This window comes from Aethalodelphis obliquidens, unplaced genomic scaffold (genome assembly GCF_003676395.1).
Source record: "Aethalodelphis obliquidens isolate GAN/ISIS:26980383/991018 unplaced genomic scaffold, ASM367639v1 scaffold26, whole genome shotgun sequence".
Lineage (NCBI taxonomy): Eukaryota > Metazoa > Chordata > Mammalia > Artiodactyla > Delphinidae > Aethalodelphis > Aethalodelphis obliquidens.
The window spans coordinates 24,149,891-24,172,965 of NW_020837970.1; the positions used below are offsets into that span (position 1 = coordinate 24,149,891).

The 23,075-nt window shown below is 53.6% G+C and overlaps 1 protein-coding gene across 2 annotated transcripts in view; it reads right to left on the reverse strand.

Annotated features, from left to right (window-relative positions):
- ADAMTS7 (ADAM metallopeptidase with thrombospondin type 1 motif 7) overlaps nucleotides 1–17,735 on the reverse strand; it is a 57,358-nt gene extending 39,623 nt beyond the window's left edge. The window contains exons 1-6 of one of the 2 annotated variants that reach the window (XM_027123740.1): nucleotides 17,404–17,735; nucleotides 9,331–9,686; nucleotides 7,253–7,418; nucleotides 5,923–6,119; nucleotides 892–975; nucleotides 421–545 (exon numbers count right to left, since the gene is read on the reverse strand). In XM_027123740.1, the coding sequence (XP_026979541.1) occupies nucleotides 421–545; nucleotides 892–975; nucleotides 5,923–6,119; nucleotides 7,253–7,418; nucleotides 9,331–9,686; nucleotides 17,404–17,503 (1,028 nt within the window). In that variant the 5' untranslated portion in view covers nucleotides 17,504–17,735. The remainder of the gene's footprint in view (nucleotides 1–420; nucleotides 546–891; nucleotides 976–5,922; nucleotides 6,120–7,252; nucleotides 7,419–9,330; nucleotides 9,687–17,403) is intronic. The other variant, XM_027123741.1, reaches the window with a different exon arrangement.
- Between the last annotated feature and the right edge of the window lie 5,340 nt (nucleotides 17,736–23,075).

Below are 23,075 nucleotides of genomic sequence, written 5' to 3' on the forward strand. Positions count from 1 at the left end.
ACACACACACACACACACACACACACACACACACACACACACACACACAAACAAGTAAGTGCATGTAAAACTAATGAAACCTGTATAAGTCTGTGGATCATATCACCGTCAATTTCCTGGTTGGGATATAACTACAGTTATGCCAGATGTTACCACTGTGGGGAACTGGATGAAGTATAGATGGCACTTCCCTGTATTATTTCTGACAACTGCATGGAATGCACATTTATTCCAAAATAAAAAGATCTCCCCCAGTACTGCTGGAATCCAGTCTTGGGTCAAAGGTGTGAAAACCCTCCTCAAAATGAGGCTCCCTGAGAGCGGGGCTGTGTCTGCCCACCCTGAGGGTCAGGTAGCACCTCCCGCCCACGCAAGCTCTACCGGCCACACCCACGGCCCAGCCCCTCACAGTGGCGGTACCTGGTGAGCAGGATGGCGGTGTCGTGGTGCAGCGGGTGGGCGTCCCTTTTCATGTTGATATTTTTCTGCCACTTGCAGAAGCTCCTCAGGGTGTTGTCTGCGTGGTGAGTGATCTTTAGGTCCTCCTGGGGGCAGAGAGCGTGGCCACTCAAGCCTATCCCTGAGCTCTGAAGGGTCAGGCCAAATTCTCCTTCACATGAAGGCGGGAGACAGAGGCCCAGAGGTGGCAGTGGGAAGACAAGCAGGCAGGCCCCCAGTCCAGCCTCCAGTCTGACAACCCCACCTACAGGCACGTGCCAGACGGGACCTAAGAGAGGGTCAGCCAGGGACTGGGGGTGACAGATGACACTGCTTGGGCCAAGGAGGCCCTCGCTGTGCCCTTCCACATGAGGCAGCTCAGGCAAGTGGAAGGAGGGCCCTGGCAGACGATGCCCATCCCAGGGGGCAGTGTGGGGCCACGTGACTTCTCACCTCCTCATCTTCCAGCAGGACCAAGCGCACAACGGTGATGTGGATGGGGTTCCCGATGCTGGGGTCATGAAACAGGCCGGCCACCTGCCCAAGAGATACGGGTCAGGCTGTCACCTTGGATACAGGATATGGGCAGCCTCTGCCCACCTCAAGGGGTGCACACCCAAGCTCACACAATGGGGAGCTCACCAGTGCATGCATCCCATACATGAACGTGCCCACACCTGTACACACACTTCCCCAACCAGCAACAGCAGAACCTGGGGAGGACGAGAGGGCCTCCCAGCACCTGGCCATTCCTGAGCACCAGTTTGGGATCCTATTCCCCAGCTCACACCTCCAAATGCTGGCTTGTTGGCCCATCTCAGGGCCCTAACCTGCCCTGGCTGGGACAGCCCTGCAGCCCCCTCCTGCCCTGAGGACACCAGGGCCAGCATCCCAGGAGTGAGCCCTCCCTTGAGGCGTGACCTGGGCACGGCCTGGGGGAGGGGTGGAGGCAGGCAGAGGCCCATCTTCCCTGGGGCTGAGAGCCATGGGGCCACGAGGGCAGGTGTGTGTGCCTCTCAGAGGCCCCCATAGCTACAAGCGCGGCTCCACACTCAGCCCCAAGACAGAAGGCCATCCCCAAAGATGGACAGTGTGCCAAGGTGCTGGGAAATGGGGGTTAAAGCTATCTGCTCTTTTAAAGCTCCCTCAGAACAAGAAAGGGGCCAGTCCACAACTGGGGACAGTTGTCAAGGTCCCAGCAGGCAGAGATGTCAGGACACACCAGTTGTGAGTTGGCTTCTAGCAATTCCATCAAGAAAAATAATATTCAAATAGGAATGGACAAAACACACACTGTTAAGAGGGCAAAAAGCCCCTGATAACGGGGATGAATTATACTGTCAGAGCCCAAGGTCAGGAACGGTGAAGACAGTGATTTAACGTGTCTCTGTGCCCTCCATGCACGTGCTGGAGCTGGGAGCCCCTCTGCACTGCCTTCTTCCACCACATCAGCCAGTTCTGCCTCCTGAATTCTGTCCTCTAGCCCACCTGCAGCCTTGCACCCCAGTCATCTGTCTCTGAAATGCAAACCCAATCACCCTATGCCCTTGCTTAAAGCAATGAGTGGGTCTTCACTACCCACACATAAGGCATACAGGCCTGTGCGGCATACAGGCCTGTGCGGCATACAGGCCTGTGTGGTCTGGCCCCTGCCCACCTCTATGGCCTCACTCCCCTCCTCAAACCCCCTCACTCCTGGCTCCGACCACGCTGGCTTTCTCTCAGAATCCCATGATCCTTCCTACCACAGGGCCTTTGCAGATGCTGTGCCCTCAGCCTGGAACACCTTCCCAAGTTATCTCTCACCCTCTCTGAGCTCTCACCCCTCCATCATGTCTTTTGGGGAGCTTTATTCTACCCGACACTCCCAAACCACCATGAACTTGTCCTTCCTAGTACCCCCTCCATCACACCTTCATATTCATCAGGGTGACGGCTTCATTAACGTCTCTCTCCCATTCCAGACCATAAGCTCCATGAGGGCAATGTCTGTGTGGACTCCCTCTTACAGCCCCAGTGATCTGTCCAGTACCTGGCACATGATGGACTCAAGAAACAGTTGTGGAATGAATGAATCTTGAGCACTTGCTAAGTTTTTCCAACGCGTTATTTCATTAAAAAAAAAAAAAAAAAAAAAAACAGTGAAAAATGAAAAGAGTACCCCGGAGAGAGTCAGATTAAAAGAATAAGTCTTTCCTAGTCGACATGCAGGTGGAGCCCAGAGGAGCCCCTGAGGGTCTGCTAAGACCTGTCCCAACAACTAGCCCAGCCCATATCCTGAGTTAGCGCTGGGATAGCTTCCTGTCACCACAAAGCCCCACCCCCAGCATATATAACACCTCTCACTGTCCCCCAAGAAGTATGGAGGTGAAACAGATGCTGGGAGGGACTGGAGGGTGGCAGAATCATTACTTGTTGACCAGATCAACCAATGAGTGTCTGTTTATGGCCTGAGGTCAGTGTGGTTGTCTGGATAAACAATACCTAGGGAAGACAAGCCCTGCTCTGGTGCAGGCCTGGAGAGCAAGCCAGGGTGGGCAGTATTCATGAGAGTGAGATCTGGGGGTTACAGGTGACCACAACCTCCCAATGAGCTGACAGTATGACATGAGCCGCTCAAAAAGGGCCTGTGACCTCAGAGGACATGAATAGAATTGAGGGCGCAAAGTTGGGTGGGGGGGACCTCTCTTGCTATGCTTGGAAGAGACCCACCTGAGCTCCCGGGCTCAGACCTGGGTCTGGCACAGAGAGGACACTGACAGATTGGAACCTGCAGGAGGCCCTGGTGAAGAGGAGTGAGCTGTCCTGAAGGTGGCTGTGGGGCCAAAGGGCAGACGCTAAAGCAGCCACCAAAGCAGCAGTAACACTGCCCGAGCCCAGCACACACAGTCCTCATGCTGGGAGCGTCACATGCCTCATCTCACTTAACCTTCTTACTTCTCAGGCAGGCATAACCATCCCCACCTTACAGATGGAGTAACGAGGCTCAAAGAGAGGCTGAATAGGGGATCAGAACCCAGATCTGACTGCATCAAAGTTTCTGCTCTTACTTCTTAAGTTTGGAAAGCGCTGCCTGCCTCCTCTCTGAGGGATTCTCAATGCCTATAGCTTTGGAGGCTCTGAGAAGTCCTGCAGTAAAGTCTGTGTTCCTTTTTTTTTAACCCTGCGTTGCCAAACTTTTTCAACAGCACAATCTTTCTTCACAGAACACCTGTAGCATCCCTTGGAACAAGTAGCATCCCTTGGAACAAGTACTCCCTGGAATATTCTTTGAGAAATGCTACAATGAAGTACAGCTTCCCCAGCATGGGATCCTACTCTTATGCATCCATCACCTCATCCTTGGTACAGAGCTGGCACTCATCACATCAGCGTTACAGAACCGCTCCAGAGGGAAAAGAGGGTAAGTTCTCCCCAGCCACACCACCCTGTTCCCCCATCCTTCCAGCACACTCTGGCCACCACAGCTACCCAGCTGTCCCTCTCTGGGGCAGGCTGAGGGACAGAGAGGACAGAGTGGGACTCTGGAAGCAGATACATCTGACCTCCGGTCCCAGCTCTGCCACTCACTAGCTGTGCGACCTTGAGCAAGCCCCTTGGCCTCGCTGAACCTTTGTTCCTTCAACTGTGAAACGGGGCTGAGGCTTAGATGAGGCAGTGAGTGTGGAGCACTGGACAAGCAGCAGGTGTTCGGAAGGTTCCAGCCCTAACACACGGTCCAGCCCTCCTCGGAGGCCGGCTGCATGCCCGCCCATGCCCCTGCCATCTCCTGGAGTCTCCCTATCAGGTATCTAGCACTGTTAGGCTCATAGGTGCCCCGACTCTGTCCTGATCAATGCTGGACTTGCCAACTTGGGAAAACCCGATACTGTCCAGAGCAGGTGACTGTGAGAGCCAGACCCTCCCTCCTCCAGGGTGGGGCTCACAACGTAAATGTGTGCGTCCTGTGAGCCTGGACAGGAAGGCAAGAAGGGGCCCAAATCCTTGACCCCTGGCACACAGGGGATGTCACAGGGGAGCCTGGAGGGCTCAGTACCTGCCCACATGGAACACTCAGAAAAAATGAGGCAAATAAACCCAGCTAACCATTGGTGGCTCCAGCCAAGCTCCTGGGCCTCCTTCAGGCTGAGCCCCTGAGTGGAGGATCTCATGGCCTGGGAACCTGACCTTGCCCACCCCGAGCCCAGAAGCCAGGCCCCGCTGTCCAGCAACAGTCCCTCCTGAACCCTGGTCTTTAGTGGTTTGTCTCCCTGGGCAGACAAGGCTAAATAGAAGCTTGGCTGGGTCTTAGAGCCCTCAAGTGCCAGGCAGAAGGCTATGGCCTTTATTCCATAAGGAGGAGGGAGCCAACATGGCTGGCCAAGTCGGGCAGGAACTGGCCCGGAGCTGAGCTTGCCAATGCAGACTGAAGTAGTGGGGGCATGGTGGCCACAGACGGCGCCCCTTTCTTTCTCTGACCCCAGGCTTCATGGAGATAAAAGGGGTGGCCAGACCTTCGATGATCCAGAGCGCACTTCCTTTAATGTTGCAGGGGGTGTGAGGCTGGCACGGGTGGAAGTCACAGCACATGACACTGGCCACATCAGCTGCAGAGCACACTGTACTGAGAACCTCACCTGTTCTCAGTCACCCAGTCCAGGAGGAAAACAGTGTTGTTCAGTGGGTGGCCTGCTAAGAATGCCAAAGGCAGAGATCTTTTCTCCCAGGCCCTGAGGCCTCCCATCTGCACACCCAGGGCAGCAGCAGGGAGGGACTGGTTGGCACTACAGGAGCAGGAATCACTAGCTCCAGCCTGCCACGGTGCCCCAGGTGGGACCTGGGAGACCTAGGCTCCTGTTCAGCTCTGTCTTGCCTCGCTTGTGACCTGGGCACGTCACTCACCCTCCCGGGGCCTAGTTATCTCAACTGTCCCATGGCATCAAGAGCGGTATGACAACGCTGTAAGGTACTATTGTCATCCCCAGTTCACAGGTGGACAAGCTGAGGCTAAGACAGGTAATGTGGCTTGCCCAAGGTCACCGGCTAGTAGAACACAGAACTGTACAGATCCTTCTAACTCTGCTGCGTGCTGATGTCTCCGGCAGGGGCTGGTCTGCTTGGTCATTTCCGTGTCCCCAGCGACCAGCACAGGTCCCGGCACAGAGGAGGGAGGTTTGTTCAGAGTGGTGTGGATGGGTCAACCAGTCTACGAGCTCCCTCAGCCTCCCCTCCCCCAGCTCTGGTCCTGGCAGGGGGTGGAGGCTGCTGAGCCAATGGGGTGGAATGACACTCAGTGGTGTCCTCACAGCAGCCCCAAAGGCCCCACCTCTGCCCAGGCTCTCTCCTAGTGACTCCCTGCGGGGCCTCCCATCCCCTCCTGGACTTAGGAGCTGGAAGCTTATACCTCCTGCTTGGGGCCTGGGGTACACCCACCCTCTGTACCTCAACACCACCATCCCCTGGCAGCCCTCGCCGCCCCCCACGCACCGCCCGCAGCAGCCTCACCATGTTCATGATGGTCAGCACGTAGCTCTCGACGTTTGGCTGCCCGTGGTACTCCACCATTTTAGCATCGGCTACCACCAGGGTCTCCACCCACTTCTCTTTGCTGACCGAACGCTGGTGTAGACGCCTCGGCCGCTGCCGCCGCCACTGCTGCCGCTGCTCCCAACGCTCCCGCCGGGGCTCCAGCTCCGGGGACTCTGTGGGCCCCAGACGGGCTGTGGGTTAGCTGCCAGTAGACTGGCCCAGGGCACACGTCTCAAGGGCCTTTCCCCAGTGAGCTCTCTCTGGGTCAGTGGGAACAGTGCTGGGATCAGAGGCAAAAGGCCTGGACTCCCGTCATGGCTTTGCCCCAGACCTGTGCTGTGTGACCCTGACCTGGTCACTTCCCTTCTCTGATCCTGGGGGATGCCTGACTATAAATAGATAAGTTGATCAGCCTCACAGAGTGACTTCGGGGGGCTAATGAAATGGTGGATATGAACACAGTAAAGCACTGTGTCCGTGAGGCGAGCTCCTAAGCCCCTATCTCCCCACACTGATCCCTCCCTCGCTGAGGGGTAAGTACATCCCAGCATATGCAGATCCCCGGCCTAACCCCCAGCCTGGGGAGGCTGACCAAGACCCCAACCAGCTGACCCCACTGGGGACCTGCCCCACTGACCCAGGCTGCCCCCAGATCAGAAGAGGAAGCACATTTATGAAGCTGGGGAAACTGAGGGTGAGAAGCATGCCTCTTTGGTTATCTGTTCCAGCAAAGAGAGTCCCTGAGCTGTGGGCAGCTTGTGAAGTTGGAGCAGTCCCCAAACCCCAGCAGCCCTTAGCAGGCAGCTCCTTACAGAGACTGGCCAGCACTGACTGCGGCCACTCTGCAGAAGAGGTGCTGGGTGCCACACTCTAGGTCTCCAAAATGCAAGTCAGCTATCCTGGGCTGGGACCAGAGTGGGGAGGGGAGGGAGGTTCCTGGCTAGCTGTCCTGCTGGGGTTGGGTATGGCCCGGCCTCACCTGGACACTCGAATAGTTGGCACAGCTGGAGGTGCCCCAGGCAGTGAGTGGGGAGGGGCAGGGAGAGACAGAGACGGAGCCCTGAGGTGGGGAGACGGAGGAGCTGACAGTGAGAGGTGCCAGTCCAGGGCATGAGCGGGGGCAGGCCTGAGAGGCAGAGGCCTCTGGCACATTTGGAGGGTACAGGCTATGATGATGTGTCTGTCGTTCTGTGTCCCTTTGGTCTAAAAGGAGCTGGGCATGGAGGTGTTGACAGAGGTTTCTAGAAGGCCCCTCCATGCCCCCAGACCCATCCCCTCCCCCAGAGCTGGTAGCAGAGAAACATACCTTTCACCCCACAGGTGCCTGGAGCCCTGGGGTCCCCCGGCTCTGCCCACCTCTCAGGGGCTTGGCGCTTGTATACCACGTGTGGCTGGGCACGGCCAGGGCGGGCTGGGACACCATCCAGGGGCTCAATGAAGTAGTCCTCGTTGGAGAGCTGGAACACACCTTTCTGGGAAAGAAGCACCAGGGTCACTTGGGGAGGGCTGGCATTCAGCTGCTCTTCCCACCCATCCCAGAGGCCTGTCCTGCCCAGCGGAGCCCACCACCCCAACTGACCCTGATACACTGTGCTTTCCTCCCTCTGGGCCTCTGTTCACTTTGTACCCTTTGCCTGGAATGTCCTTCCTTACAGCTCCACCCAGCCAAAGGCTTCTAGGCTAAGCTCAGGAGCCACCAGCCTAGCAAGCTGCTCCCACCCTGCTCCTTAGCCCATAAGAAGCAAGAAGTGGGTCTGCATCTCCTGCATCCCCAAAGAAAAGCAGGAATTACAATTAAAAGCTTAACATCAAGAAGGAAAAAAAAAGTCCTGGGGATGTAATGTACAGCATGGTGACTACAGTTAATACTGTATTGTGTATTTGGAAGTTGCAAAGAAAGATCTTAAAAGTTCTCATCACAAGAAAAAAAACTATATGTACATAAATTTGTAACTAGACTTATTGTGATCATTTCACAACACATAGGTGTCAAATTGTTGTCTGAAACTAATATTTCAATGATATCTCAATAAAAAGAAAGAAATTTGATCACAGAAAGAAAGAAAGAAAGAAAGAAAGAAAGAAAGAAAGAAAGAAAGAAATGGGTCTGCTTCCGAATCTAACGAGATGTCCACTGCCACGAGGACATCCTCGTCCCTGGTCCCAGGGTCTGCCAGGGAAGGAAAGCTGGCAGGGATGTCTTGGTCATGTCCGCTGGTATTCAGAGAGGCCAGAGGAAGGAGGGGCCTTGGTAGGTATCTTTGAGCAGTCCACCACCTCCTGGGGAAGCTCAGGACTCCAACACGGAAGAAGGTTTTACTCCCTTGGACCTCCCTCACTGGCTCCAAGTCGGCCAGTTGCGTCACTCAGGGCCAGAGAACCTGGAGCGCTAGACAGTGCATCATCAGCGCTAGGGGCTGGAGGCCTGGGTTGAATGCAGACTCCACCACTGGATACCCGGGTGACCTTGGGCAAGTTCTCTGAGCCTGCTTCCTCATTTGTAAAGTGGGAATGATGCACCTGTCGCTCAGGCTCAACAAGATTAATCAACTATATGGAAAGGGAGGGGCACAGACTGGGTAAATGAGAGACTTTCCCAGGCATATGGGCTCTCAGAGGCCCGGATACCCTAGAGCCTGTGAGGTGGGCTGTATTAGGCCCTGCCCTGCCACAGCCCATGGCTTTTCCTGAGCAATCTGAGCTGAGGTTCCCCCCCACCAACAGGGGATGGCTGAGAATGTGCAACCCTTCAACTCCTCCCACACCCCACGCTTGGGAGCTGGGAGCAGAAAGGGGCCCTATCCTGCGTGGAGTGGAGCTGCTCTAACTGGGCACTCAAGCAGAGGGGGGCAATGAGGGCTGCAGGCAGTAGCCAGCATTACCTCAACCCAGAAAAACCTGGAGGTTGAGGCCTGCTCTCATCACCCCCTGAGGCAAGGTAAAGGTGAGGAAGCCTGTCCTGGAGAATAGCAGCCTAAAGGGTGGGGGGCGCAGAGGGAAACAAAGTCATAACTGATTCCCCAAAGAAGAGGGATTCAGCTGCTTTCTAAGTTAGTCTACACACACCACAAACAGTGGTTCTCAAAGTGGGGTGTCTGGACCTGCAGCTTCAACAGTATCTGAGAAATTGCCAGAAATTCAGATTTTGCTACCCCCCCCCCCCCGCAAGGTACACTGGGTTTTTAACAAGGCCTGGGTGACTCTGGCTCGCATTAAAGTTTGAGAACTGCTAGAGAACAAAGAGGCCTGCGTTGTCCACCCCATTTTACAGGTGTGAATACTGAGGCTGGGAGAGGAAAAGCCAACAGGCCGAAGTTAGCAGCAGGTTCGTGGCCAGGCCGGGGGCAGCCCTGCGTCCCGCCAGTGCACCCTGCGCACACTCACCAGGCCGTCGCAGGCGCTGATGGCTGCCAGGCCGCCCTCGAGCTCAGGGTCCTGCACCTCGCCGAGCAGGTGGCAGGCGGGGGCGTGGGCCCGGATGTGCGCGCGGCCCAGGCCGCCGCGCCGCCTAGTCTCGCTCACGAAGCCGGGCGCCAGCAGGTGCGAATTGGCTGTCAGGTTGAAGCGCAGCTCCCGGCCGCGGTACTGCAGCTCGTAGAAGGCGGGCGCGGCGGGGCGCGCGGACACGTCCCTCTTACGCAGCGCGCGCGGCCACAGCTCGTAGGACAGGAAGGAGCCCCCCGCGTCCACGCGCACCGGGTGCACGATGTCCAACGCTGCCCGGCCCTCGGCGGTGTGCTCTGCAGAGAGAAGAGCCGGACCGGAGTGGGGAGCGGCCGAAAGGGCGGCTGAAGTCTGAGCGCCAGGACTCAAACACCCACCACCTGTGCTATTTCACCTCTCCGTGCTTCGATGGCTCCATCTAGGTTATCGGGATAACCTCTTAACAGGTTTCCCTGCTTCCGCGATTGCCCGTGTGGCATCCCTCTCCCCTAGTCTTCTTTCAGCGTAGCAGTCACAGGGATTCGTTCCAAATCAGTCAGATCATGGCCCTCCTCTGCTGCAAACCCTGCAGTGGCCTCCAGCTCACACACAGCAGGAGATAGAGTTATGGCGATGGTCTGTGAGGCTTTAGGCAAGGTTACCGCTCCAATCTCATCTCTGCTACACTTCCCGAGTTCCCTCCCCTCGGCCACTGGCCTCCTTGCTGTTCCTCAGTCAGACATGCTCCTGCCTCAGGATTTCGCTTTGCTATTCCCTCCACCGGGAACACGCGAACCTCAGTGTTCCATCTGACTAAACCCCTCACTTCTTTTCAAGTCCTTCTTCAAAGCTCTCCTCGCTTTATTTTAAAACTGCAACTCCCTGGCTCTCCCTATTCCCCCTTCCCTGCTTTATTTTTCCCCATAGCACTTCTGACATACTGTATCACTTAACATTTTCATTCTTTTTCCTATTTTTCTTTCTCCATCTCCTCCCAGTGCGAACTCTAGGAGGGCAAGAATCTTCATAGTCTTTGCTGAAGAGTTTAAGTGCCAGAGTATCTGGAAACTAGTAGTTTCTCAGTAAATGTTTGTGTACAATCTGTAGAATGGGGATAATTACTTACACTTTGGGAGCTGAGGATTAAATGAACTGAACTGCTCCACATATAGCCTGGCCCACTGACTGAACATGATGGCAAGTATGATTAGTATGACTATTAGCCTGATGGATTTTTTTTTAAGTGCCCGAGGGTTCTGCACACATCTCCAGGTCTCCTGAGATGGGGAGTCAGAGAAGGACCACCCAGGTAGGGCCCCCTAGCCCCTCATCACTACCACTTCGGCGGAGCAGCTCTAGTTTATTTCTTTCACATTTAAGAGTTTGAATGAAAATGTTCCAGGGCTGCAAAACTTCTGCTCAGGCCCTTGCCATTTGCAGAATCCTCTCATAGTCAGTCTGCTTGGATTTCCCAGTAAGGCTTCATTCTTAACCTTTTTTTGCCATGGACTCCTTCTCAGAAAAATGTTTTTAAATGTATAAGAATAATATACCAAGGAAATTGATTATATTGAAATACAGTTGTCAAAATAATTTAAAAAGTAGATGTGAAATTATGTGCTCCTTTACTAATGCACTAAACAAGATCTAATGGCAAATTTAACAACTATGGTGATTTAGAAGTAGTGATAAATGTCAACCTTATTTCAAGATACCTGCAACTGTATTGAGATAAAATATTTTGCTTTTCCTATTGGTAGCAAAATCACAGATACTGCCAACGCTATTGTGATTTGTTGCTAATATTTATAATTGAAGGAAATGCTACATTTCACTTCAAGGTTACAAAAATTAAAGATGTAATATATTCCCATCCAAGGTCATGGATCCTCTGAATTCTACCCAGGTCTCTATGGCTGCAGATCCAGGTTAGGACACCTGCGGTAGAGTCCCCAGATTGTTTCTGGAGAATGCAAAGAGACATTCAGAGAAGTGCAGAGACTGGCTTAAAGCCACACAGCGAGAGTAATAAAGTCTCCCAAATGGCTTCAATCTCTCAGTAACATCGTTCTACATTCAGCAGTCCGTCCCTTGCTGGGCCTCAGTTTCCCCTTCGCCAGCGTAAGGAGTTGGACCAGATCAAGTTTTTCAAACTATTTTGGCCACCAGACCTAGTCTTCAAAAGAAATCTCATGGGGACACATACACACATAAGAGCAGCACTGCTGGGGGTGGGCGGGAACCCCAGGGCTGGTGTTCTTGTTCCCCCTTTTCCTTCTCTGCAGTTCCCAGGCTCTGAGGTACAGGTAGGAAACTGGCCCATGTGAAGTGTCTCCCAGCTTCAGGTCCTGCCCAGATCAACTGGCTTTATGCTCAGCTCCTGGGATCCTGGCTGCTCGTGACAATAACCCCTCGAGGCCACAAGAATGCCTGAGTGCCCTGCAGCTGTCCCACAGGGCTCTCTGTGTGGCCACTGCTGGGGCTGGAAGGGAAGCCAAGCCCAGCCTGAAGCTCCATCCAGGCCAGGCCGCAGAAACCCAAACTGCCCTGCAATCTGTCTCCTGTCAAACCACGTGTAAAGCGCCCTGCACACGCCAGTGGTGTGCCCCCCTGCTGAGGACATCCCCCGCGGCCCACAACTGCCCCAGCAGGCCAGCCATCAGGGCATGGTCCTCTAAGAGCATGCTCGAGCGAGGCAGGGTAGGCTGGGCTGACTTGCCGTGTGGCTCTGGACAAATTTTCCCTGTCTCTGCGTTTCAGGAAGGCACCAGTGCAAGGATTTTCCAGACATCTCAGATGAGAATTTGTTAAAAACAAATTCCCAGGCCCTGCCCCAGACCCACTGAATCAGCATCTCCAGGAAACAGGACTGGGAAGCTGTGGGGTTTGTTAAACAAATTTTTTAACATCTTTATTGGAGTATAATTGCTTTACAATGGTGTGTTAGTTTCTGCTGTATAATAAAGTGAATCAGCTATACGTATACATATATCCCCATATCTCCTCCCTCTTGCGTCTCCCTCCCACCCTCCCTATCCCACCCCTCTAGGTGGTCACAAAGCACCGAGCTGATCTCCCTGTGCTATGCAGCTGCTTCCCACTAGCTATCTATTTTACATTTGGTAGTGTATATAAGTCCATGCCACTCTCTCACTTCGTCCCAGCTTCCCCTTCCCCCTCCCCGTGTCCTCAAGTCCATTGGAAGCTGTGTTTTTACCAAGAGCCTCAGGAGACTGTGATCATCAGGGAAGTTAGGAAATTCCTCACTGGAAGTGAACCTGGCTGAACATCGGCAGTACCTGGAGAGCTCTGAAAAACTGCAGCTGTGCAGGACCCAGCCCAGAGATTCCGATTCCATAGGTCCAGGGCTCTGAGGCCCCAGAATCTGTATTTTTTCCTGTATTTTTCTAAACCTTCTGGGGATTCTGTTGTAACCATTTCAGGGCTGGCATTTGAAAGCCACTGGGCTGGATAATTGAAGGAGACTTCTTGCTCTGACATCCTAATAAGGGCATTTGGGATGGCAACTCCACAACCACAGCCGGCAGACTTGTTTTTTTGTTTGTCAGTGTATTGACTTGGGGGGGGTGGCGTGGTTTGTTGGGCTGGCAAAAATGTTGGAAAGTATTTAATCAGTTGCTAGTGTTTAAAAAAATCACATAATTTTGTATAAAAATCTCCATTTTCAGCTTAAAGTCTTATCATCCATCCCTGTCAGGCCTAAATTCACACTTGTCAAAAGTGGCCCTTTAGAGAGGGCCTGTGCTCCCCCATCTGCCTCAGTCTCTACCACTCCCTATGGTGTTCTCAACACTGTAGCTAAATATAGCTTTGCCCTCAGCTTCACACTTGTCTTTCATTCAGTAAAGAACTGAATCTCTAACAAAAATGGGAAAACAAGGGGTGGGCCAAGAAGCCCCATGTTTCGAGAAAAATGTCTTCCCACCAGCCTTGTTATGTTACCTGCCTGGTCCATCCCTCAGAATAGAGAAATGGGTGCAGGGCACTCGTGATCCTTACCCCCCACACAGTGCTGAGAAGGTCCAAGAGAGGGGAGGGGATATCCCACAGATGGACGGGGATGAAGAAAATCTTCGTTAAAGGGGCACATGTGAAATGTCCCTTGACATACAGGTATGTATTTAAGCGTGAAGATGGGGAGGGCATCTTGGTGGTGGACACCATGTGGTAGACCCCCAGAGAAGTAGGAAAAAGCCAGGGGTGAGGGGAACAAGCAGTAAGAAGCTTGGCCCAGGTGTGTGTTTTGTGAAATGAGAGACAATGGAGTGACAAAATAATGCACTGTCAAAAGTATGGGCTTTAAACATAGGAAGACCCAGGTTCAGGTGCCCACTTGGCCACTTCATAGTTGTGTGGCCTAGACAGTCACTGAATCTTGCTGAGCCTCAGTTTCCTCAACTGCTCAGAGAATCCAGGTCAGAAAACTTAAGGAGGGTCACAGGGCAAATAGACAGAGAATAAGACAACAGCCACACTCCAAGGCTTTGTTTTAGATGAGTATTAACAGCAGTTCCCAGGGCATGAACCGTCACAGCCAACGCTGCTGAAGACAAGCTGAAGGTCTGGGAGTGCTGAGGCTAACCGGCCATGAAGTGCTCAGTATACCAGAAAAACGAAAGCTACATGGCATACTTCTAGGCAACAGCAGCGTCCTCAAACGTGTGTGGGTGCGAGAGGGGAGTATGTATGTGGCTGGGGAATCGGAACCACTGGGGAGAAATGGCTCCAAGAGCTCAACAGTGTCCCTGGGGAGGGATCCATGACCTCGGGGTCATGCGGTCCTGTTGACAATCCCTGCTCCAGACCTTGGGAAATTATTGCAAGACAGAAATTCAAGTGATTTATAAAGAAGCATCCTCTTAAGTTCAAAAATGTAATGGGGCTAAGTAGAAATATGCTGCAGGTGAAAGGCATTAGAATTAATGTGCTCTAGAGACAGAGTGCCTGGGTTTGAATTTGCAGCTCTGCCACCTACAGCTGTGAGGCCATGGGTAAATTACTCCACCACACAGTCTCGGTCCTTCCATCTGTAAAATGGGTATGATCATAATCGTACTTTGGTTGTGTAAGAATTCAATGAGTTAATACGTAAGTGCTTAGCACAGGAGATAACATATAGCAAATGTGAACTAAGTTATGACTGAAAATTAGCAAGAGAAGTTCTAAGGTATACTTAGCTATTTCTTGAAAAACCTGTTTTATCTCTTTGCCTAATGGTGTAATAAAATATTTTTTAATCAAAAATTTAAAAATACTTACAGGATGTTACCACTTTTACTGCAATGATTTTCATCTTCTTGTTTTGTTCTGCATTCATTTTCAATAGTCAATTTGTATCGTTTTGCCATTAAAATATTTTTAAATGAGGACAGAGTGAGTTAAAAAATAAACAACTCTTTCAACGTCTCCGACAGCTGACCCCTGGTAGCAACAGTGAAGCAACAGTGATGGCTGAACCTACCACCACCCAGTGCCAGCAAAGGGTAATTGCAGGTTCCAGTCTCTGGTTTGTGGGTGCGTCAGAGCTGAGCCAACAGAGCTAAATCTACAGCAGGATGGGAGCAGGGGCGCCGCGCGGTTTATGGCTGAGACTGTCCTGCCAGGGTGTGACCGCACGGACTTCCTGCCACAATGGGTGTTGAATACTTTGAATATCACCCCTAGGGGACACAACTGTCACTTTGGAGCTTTTCCCAAAGAAATGCCAACATGGTGTTTACTCTCACCTCCTTATCGAGTACCTGAGTTACAATCCAGCCCTTCAAATGACCCACAGTTCATGCCAAAGAGAAAAAATAACCAGGGGGGGTGTGTGTGTGTGTGTGTGTGTGACACACACACCCTCCTCCTTGAGTCTGTCCTCACTTGCCTCACTTGCACACACACATAGAGCTCACATGTGTGATACAGTGTTTTGATGGCCCCTGCTCCAGTCCCAGCAATCCTAACAAGTCCTTGGTTTGTCACATTTTCCTAAAAGTGAGCCCAAGATAAGTTCTCTGGCCTGAAAGAAGGTAGCATTCAGTGGGCAGGGGCCCTGGTCTACATCCCCCAGGCAAGTCCAAAGAAAATGACGAAGCTCAACAGCCTCAGGATCAGGCATCCTGATCGGGAGCAGACTGGGGAGAGCCCCATGCTACGTATCAATGGGAGTACTAGAGACAGACACTCACCTTGAAGGGGGACCCAGATTAGATAGGAGGGGTGCCTGCCTCGCTCCACCCCAAATGGCAGGTTCAAGTTACAGGACACACCAAGGACTCCCTGATCTTACTGGGTCTGCCTGGCAGATTAATAAAAATCACGGCCACCACGTGGTAGGCTCTCTGCTCTGTGCAAAACAATCACATTTAGCATCTCACTTAATTCTCACAAAAACCCTTGGAGGTAGGTACCATTATCCCCATTTAACAAAATGGGCAACCTCATACATGTGTCTGGTCTGCAGTAGAAGTAAAGGGGACCCTGACCACAGGGGACTCCCCCACCCCACGTTTCTCCCACAGCTGCCAGGGGGCCTGGACCCAAGTTCAGGCTCAGGGGCAGTTCCTTGGGGTAACCACTTTCCTGCTCCCTCATCTCCATCACCTGGTTCTTCCTCATGGGTCCCCAGCTCTGGACAGAAGGAAAACACAGGCTTTACCCAAGTAGCCCAGGAGTCCAAACCAGCAGGTCACTCTCCTCTCTGAACCTCTTTCCTCATTTATAAAAGGACTTTCCATCACACACCTTGCAGAGTTGTTGTGGAGCTGATGAGAAGTAAGAACTAGGGAGCCTGGCACATGGTATTTCTCATTAGATGTTTGCTCTATCCCCTACACATTGCTGCTAGATAGGGAGCCTCCCCACCTAAACCACTGCCTTCATCAGCTGCTCCCCTCAACGGCTCCCCCGACCTCTAAGATCTGGTTTAAATGTCCCCTACGTTCCGGCCCATATGCTTTTCTAGCCTCACAACCGCAATCCCTCTGCTGGGGAGGCAGGTCTCCCCCAGGCCCAGCACGCAGGCCTAATCTAGCCACCTCCCTCCACCAAGCCCGGCCGGGATGCACCCCCACCCCCAACACGCACCCTTCCAGCCCATCCAAAGTTCATCCATCCTTCCAGTCCCTCCAAGCTCAGGCCCCTCCTCTCCTACAAAGCCTTCCCGTCTGCCTCGCCAGAACGGCTCTCCCCACTACTCGACCCGCCCCCATCAGACCAGGAGCTCCCTGAGGGGCAGGCCAGGGGTCCTCTACACCCTCTGTTCCTAAATTCCCAGGCCGTCTACTCCGGACGCTCCAGGAGCTCCGCGGCCCGGCGGTCGGCGGCGGACGGCGGCGGAGCAAGATTCTGGACACTGGCCAGAGGCTCGTCGGAGGCCAGCCGGCCGGGGCGGGGAGAGCCAAGCCCAGGGCTGGGGAAAGAAGCTCCTTCTCCCCGCTCCACTCCAGGCGCCTTCACACTTGGGGGAGGGGGAGGCAGGAAGCGCAAGGACCGCGGGAGACCCGGCCCGGGGAGCCGCCGAGGGCCGGTAGGCACCTAGAGGCGGTGGGTAGGGGCCGGGGCGGGAGCGCGGCGGGGGACCGCGTAGACCTGCGACCCCGAGACCTCGTCCGCAGCACCCTGGCCAGCCTGCTTTCCAGACGAGGCGCACTGAGGAGGGCGAGAAGCTGAATCCATCGCGTGTAAGCCACGCTCCGTCCAGTTCCTCCGACGAGAGATCCCCGGGAGAGTCAGACGCGCTCTGCGGTACCCGAGGTGGGGAAACTGGAGCCCGAAGAGCGTCTAAGGGGCTCTTTCCGGCTACAGGCAAGGTGGGTAACGGAGTCGGGGGCCAGGGAAGGCTCCCTGGAGGCGCGGTTTCGCGGCCCCAACCCCACCCCTGTCACTAACACCAGGGGACGCGACAGCTCCAGGCAGAACCTGGCGGGCACAGGGTCTTGCAGAGGTGAGAAGGGGCTAAACCGAGGCTGGGGAAGCGGGGAGGGGTGGCAGGGCCGGCCGGCCGGCCGGGGCAGGGCGACCACCCACCTGGTACAGATCCGTGGGCGCCGGGCGCCAGAGCGCAGAGGAACAGGAGGAGTGGGCGCAGCAGCAGCGCGGGGCTGCGGGGATTCGGGCCGCCGGGCATGGCCGGTGCCGGGCGGCCGCCGGGCGATCCCGCGCGCACACTCTTCGTCTCGTCCGCTCGCTGCCCGGTCCCGGGTCCGGCTCAGGACATGCCCGACCCGCGTGCAGCTCCCGGCGTCCCGGGCCCGTACTCCGGCCCGGCGGGCGGCTACGCTCAGTCCGCTGGCAACAAAGGCTGCAGAGCCCGCCCCCTCGGCCGGCAGCGGAGGCAAAGAAAAGACCGGAGAGTGAGAAAGAGAGAAAGAAAGAAAGGGAGGGAGGGAGGGAGAGAAGTCGCCGGCCCCCGCCCCGCCCCTCGGGCTCCTTCCCCCGCCCCCGGCCCGCCCTTCAGCTCCGGCTCGGCCTCGCCCCGCCCTGGCCCCGCCCTCGCGGGCCACTCGGGGCCGGTGCCGGCGGCCCACCGCTCTAGGGCGGAGCTGGGGCAGGGAGCTGGTAGCGCCCCCAGACGGCCGCTTGGCCGCCCACCGGGCCGAGGGCGCCCTCTGGCGGTGGAGCCGAGCAGGCCCCTCCCGACCTGAGCCCCCCAAGGCCCCCCAAAGAATCTGGAATTTCTGGAATTTCTGCCTTGTCCCTAAACTGTGCTCGAGAAGGCGCCCTCCGGTGTGCTCCCTGGGCTAGGCAGGCCTGCCCTTCTGAGGAAAAGGGACACGGAGGCCTCCCGAGGGTCCAGGGTCTCGAAAGCCAGGTGGAGAGAGAGGCCCAGACTCTTCCCAAGTGGGCAGCTGTTTCCCACGAGGGGCGGGGTCTCTCAATTCCTCATGTCCAGACTCCTTTCCAAGTGTGTTTGCCTGGAGGGAAGCAAAGCATTCGGCCCACGGGCTGGAGCCCACAGACTCTCAGCAGGGGCCCCCTGGGAGCTTGGAGGCCAGCCAACCCCAGCCTCACATCCTCCGCTGCAAACACAGGCCATCTGTCCTTCCGTGGCCGCAGCCCTGATCCTGGCTTCCTGCTCCCTCCCCCGATGCTCCCAGGAGCCCCCGCCCCTGTCAAGGAGCACTCCCACCCTCCACCTCCTGCTTCACTAAACCTGGTCGACCTCTTGTTCCTCAGGACAGTGGTGGCCCGCTTTCTTCCCCTGGCCAGCCTTTGTGTAGCCACCCCCCTGCCTTCTGCTGCCCACATACCTCCTCCCTGTTCAATCTCACATGCACTTCCCCTCATTCCTGGAAGCTCCCTCTGGCTCCTTCACCCCAAGCCCTGCTGCCCTCCTGGGGGACCCATGCAGCATGTGGCTACGGAGTTCCTTGACCTCCTCATCTCTAATGACCCTTCCCTGCACTTTAGCCACCAGCCCTCACCGCCACAGCCTGGACTACGTCATCCCCACCTGCCCACTCTGAAATCTGAAGATCAGATGCCCCACTCTCACACCACACCCTGATGTCTTTCCCACCCTCCCTGAACGTTCACAATCACACTACGTATTTTCCTTACTCGCCTCTTGTCACCTGCCTCTTCCCCCCACCTACCTGCCCCTCCTGGCTTCACCTACTTCCCTCCCTAGCTATACTCACTGCTCGACCCCCAGCCCCTACCCAACCACTTTCCGTTTCTCCCCTGCCCCTAACAGCAGTTGGCCTTGCTGCCAGTGACAGGGACAGTTCAGACCACCACATCCTGTCCCCCACACCCCCATCCTGTGCACCAAGCATCTGTAACTGGCACCCATGCATTTCCCCTCCCTCTGAATGCAATGGACCAGGCACCTTCCAGCGGTCAGAGACAAAGGCTTCCACCAGGCCTTTGTGCTCCCCTCCCCTCTCCTCGTCCTTCTCACCTAGGATCTTGCTCTAGGGGTTCCCCTCTTTCCTTGGTCTCCATTGGTTCCTGACCCTTAGTCTAAAAACATTCTGGTCTCCCTCCTATTAAAGATCGTGATTATACCCATCCATGAACAAGTGGTCCCTCTAGTTCCCACCGCACATCTCTGCTCCCTTTCTCAGTGTAACTTCTCCAGGGCGTTATCTAGATTTCTCCTCCTCCCATCTGCACCTCAGACTCACCCCCTCCACCATCTTCCACCCTGGTGCCAGAGCCATAGGACCCTTTTCAGTCCTTGTCACCTTGACCTGCCCGATGTATTCTAGAGGTGCCCTCCCCCTCCCCACTCCTCAACTCTACCCTCGTCTGCCTGGCAAACCTCCTCTTCACCCCACAGGTGTTGGGTATTCACGGGGGCCACAGCAGTGAATGAGAGGATCACAGTCTCTGGAACTCTCACTCTGGCGGAGAGCCACAGGCCACAAGCTAGTAGACAGGTATAAACAAGACCAGCTGCTGAGAGGGGCTATGAAGAAAATAATACTGGGAGGCTAGAGAGTCTACTTTCCAAGGGGTCAGTCAAGGAGGGCCTTCCTGAAGAGGTGACATTTACCAGGCATGTGAAGGTAAAAGGGAAGAGATGGGCACACACTTGGTGCATCTGAGACCTGTCCTTTCAGGCTCAGCTTATATGTTACCTCTCCCAGCAAGTCTTCCCGCACTCCCTTCTCAGGGTCCCCAGAGCACCCTTTGCCACCCCCATCATGGCACGAATCACACTGCACTGCTCTTGTCTGTTTATGTGTCTGTCCACCCCACCACGCTGTGAGACTCTCAGGCCATGTCTTCTTTCTTTTGTGATCCCAGCCCCCAGCACAGTAAGCCCCAAAGATGGAGAGGATCTGGGGAGGGGACACACAGTCCTCCCCGGCCAGCACCACAACCTGCTGTCCTCGATCCTTTGGTGAGCCGCCAGGGCCAAACACAGAGTAGAGGATTTTCTGAAAGGCAGCCTAGAAGTTTGTGTTTTCAAACGCATCAGCTGACAACAGTCCTCACCTGTTTCCATTTGCGTCCCAGGTCCTGGCCTTTACTCTGTTCACACCCTGCTGGGCTGCCTTCATTTTAAGCCTCCTCGGGAGCCATAGTGGACAAGACAGGATACAAAAGAATGCGAGGTTTAGTCCTGCCCTCATGACACAAATAACAATCCAACCGGAAAAATAAGGCCAGCCAGCTCCAAATTTGGGAGGTAAAGTGTACATTTTGAACAAAGCCAGAGATTTGATATTTCAACATGTAATTAACCAGAATGTCAAGTATCCGATTAGAGTTTCCCCCTGCCAAATCTTGTTAGAAGTATTTCGTTTATTTTTTAAATGATTGTTATGCTATGTAGCCCAACATCTCCAGTAAGATTTAACTTAGCTAAAACACTCCAGAAACTGATCAAACTAAATAAGAAACTAAATTCATTCTGCTTCTATATATCCACTTATATATTAATAGATGGCTTAAAAAGATGCAAGTACAGTAGAGCACTGTATATTTAAAATCATAAATGAATAGATAACAATGAAAAAGTGAGGTATATAATTTTTTAAAATACTATAAAACCTCTTTGGGCCTCACCTTTCTTATCTGTCTAACGGAGACAGTGATTCCCACTCCCCATTTCACAGTTTTCTAGAGCAAGTGGTTCTCAACCAGGGGTGATTTTGCCTCCACGGAATTTTGCAATGTCTGGAGGCATGTTTTTGGTCATCACAACTCTGGGAAGGGTGCTATTGGCAACGGGTGGGTAGAGGCCAGGGATGCTGCTAAACATCCCACAGTGGACAAGTCAGCTCCCCCCAACAACAAAGAATTATCCAGCCCCAAATGTCAATAGCGCCAAGGTTGAGAAACTCTGGTCTAGACGATTAAATAGTCCGAAGGCAGGCACTTGGCAGAGTAAAAGCCCTTTTGTTTTAGTATTTTATTTTGCATTTTTTGGTAAGGCAAGCACAGGATAAACGTTCAAACTTTATAAACAGTGAAAAGTAACTCTTCCCTCCCAAAGCTGACCCCTAGTCCCTCCGTGCTCCTTCCCAGGGGCCATCACCGTTTCTGTTTCTCCTGAATCCTTCTAGAAAAATTCTATGCAAACACAAAGTTACATTGTACACGCATGGTGGCACAGATACACTCTGTACCTGGCTTTTTTCATTTAACAGTATAGCTCAGAGATGGAAGCTGGGCCAGCATCCTTACTTATGGACCTGCCGCGGTCTTTTAATAGCATGTGGCACATCAACCAGAATGTAAGCTCCATGGGGGCAGGAAATCTTTGTTTTGCTCACTAATGTATCCTAGGCACTTAGAACAATCACTGGCATATAATACACGTTCAGTAGATATTTTCAATTATTCATATAAATGTTGGATGGTTGACATTCCATTATGTGTATACGCCATTATACCCATCTCCTACTGGTGGGTATTTAGATTGTTTCTGATCTCTTGCTGTGACTATCCTCTGTGCATATGGGTGAGTACATCTGTAGGATAAAGTCCTGGAACTGGGATTGCTGTCAAGGGCATGTGCAGATTAAGGGCATTATTTTTGCAAGAACTGCGAAAATAATTTTAAATGCTAATTTAGGGTACAGATTTCTAAACAGGGATGCCCCAAAAAAAGCCCCCTCTGTGGGACAGGAACTGGCCTAAGAGCTGGTCTTGGAAATGCATAAAATGATTGACTTGGAAGGGGATGATGAGCTGCCACCATGGGCCTGATTAGCCATTGTTCTGGAAGCCCTGGAGACATGGGTGTTCTCAATATATTCCCATACTTTGAAACACTGCGGCCTTTGCCTGCCAACTACCCAGCCTTAGGAGGGGTGCCTGCCCCTACACTGCCATGAGGGACAACACCACAGGACTCATGGACATCATCCACATGGAGATTTCAGAGCTGTCAGTCAGCTCAGGGGATAAAGGTCCAAGATTGGCTTCCACTGTCTCACCAGCAGCCATCTGGGCAGTGAGAATGATGATTAGACAGAGGCTAATTGTGATATTGAATGAGCGCTGTACCCCATGTGTTGGCACTATGCTTTACACGCAGTGTCTCACGTAATCCTCCTCCCAACATGAAGTGGACACTATTATTATCTTCATTTTACAGATGGAGAAACTGAAGAACGGAGAGGTTAGGCAGTTTGCTGAAGGTCCCAGCACCCAAGTTCCTGAGCACTACACGCCTCTGCCTCCCAGATTGCCAGTTTCAGCTTCTATGCATCAAAGGATCTGTTCCTCCCCGGCTCCTTCTTTGGGAGTTGTTTCTAAGTCTGTCGGACAGCTAGATGTGTGGGAAATGGGCCACTTACCCTTCACTAGGGATTCACCATGGCTTTCATTTAGGAAAACCTCCCAAGTGACAAGTGCCAAGAGCCATGCTGATTTCCAAAGGGACCCTTAAGAATGCCCATCACATTATTCCCTGCAGTCAAATCTTGTCTTCACATCTAGTCCATGAACTCCCGGAGGGCCAGGGTCCTAAGGGCCTGAAGACTAGTAGATCTCAGGGGAAGACTGTTGTGTGGGAGGCTGTGTCCCCAGCCTGACCCTGGCACAACCCTAACCATCCTTAGATCTCTTAATGCCCCATACTCAGTAGCCTGATGATTGCCTTGGTGGTTTGTTTAATATTTTTTAAATTTATTTTATTTTATTTTTTGGCCGTGTTGGGTCTTCGTCGCTGCATGCAGGCTTTCTCTAGTTGTGAGCAGGGGCTACTCTTCATTGCAGTGAGCGGGCTTCTCAGTTTG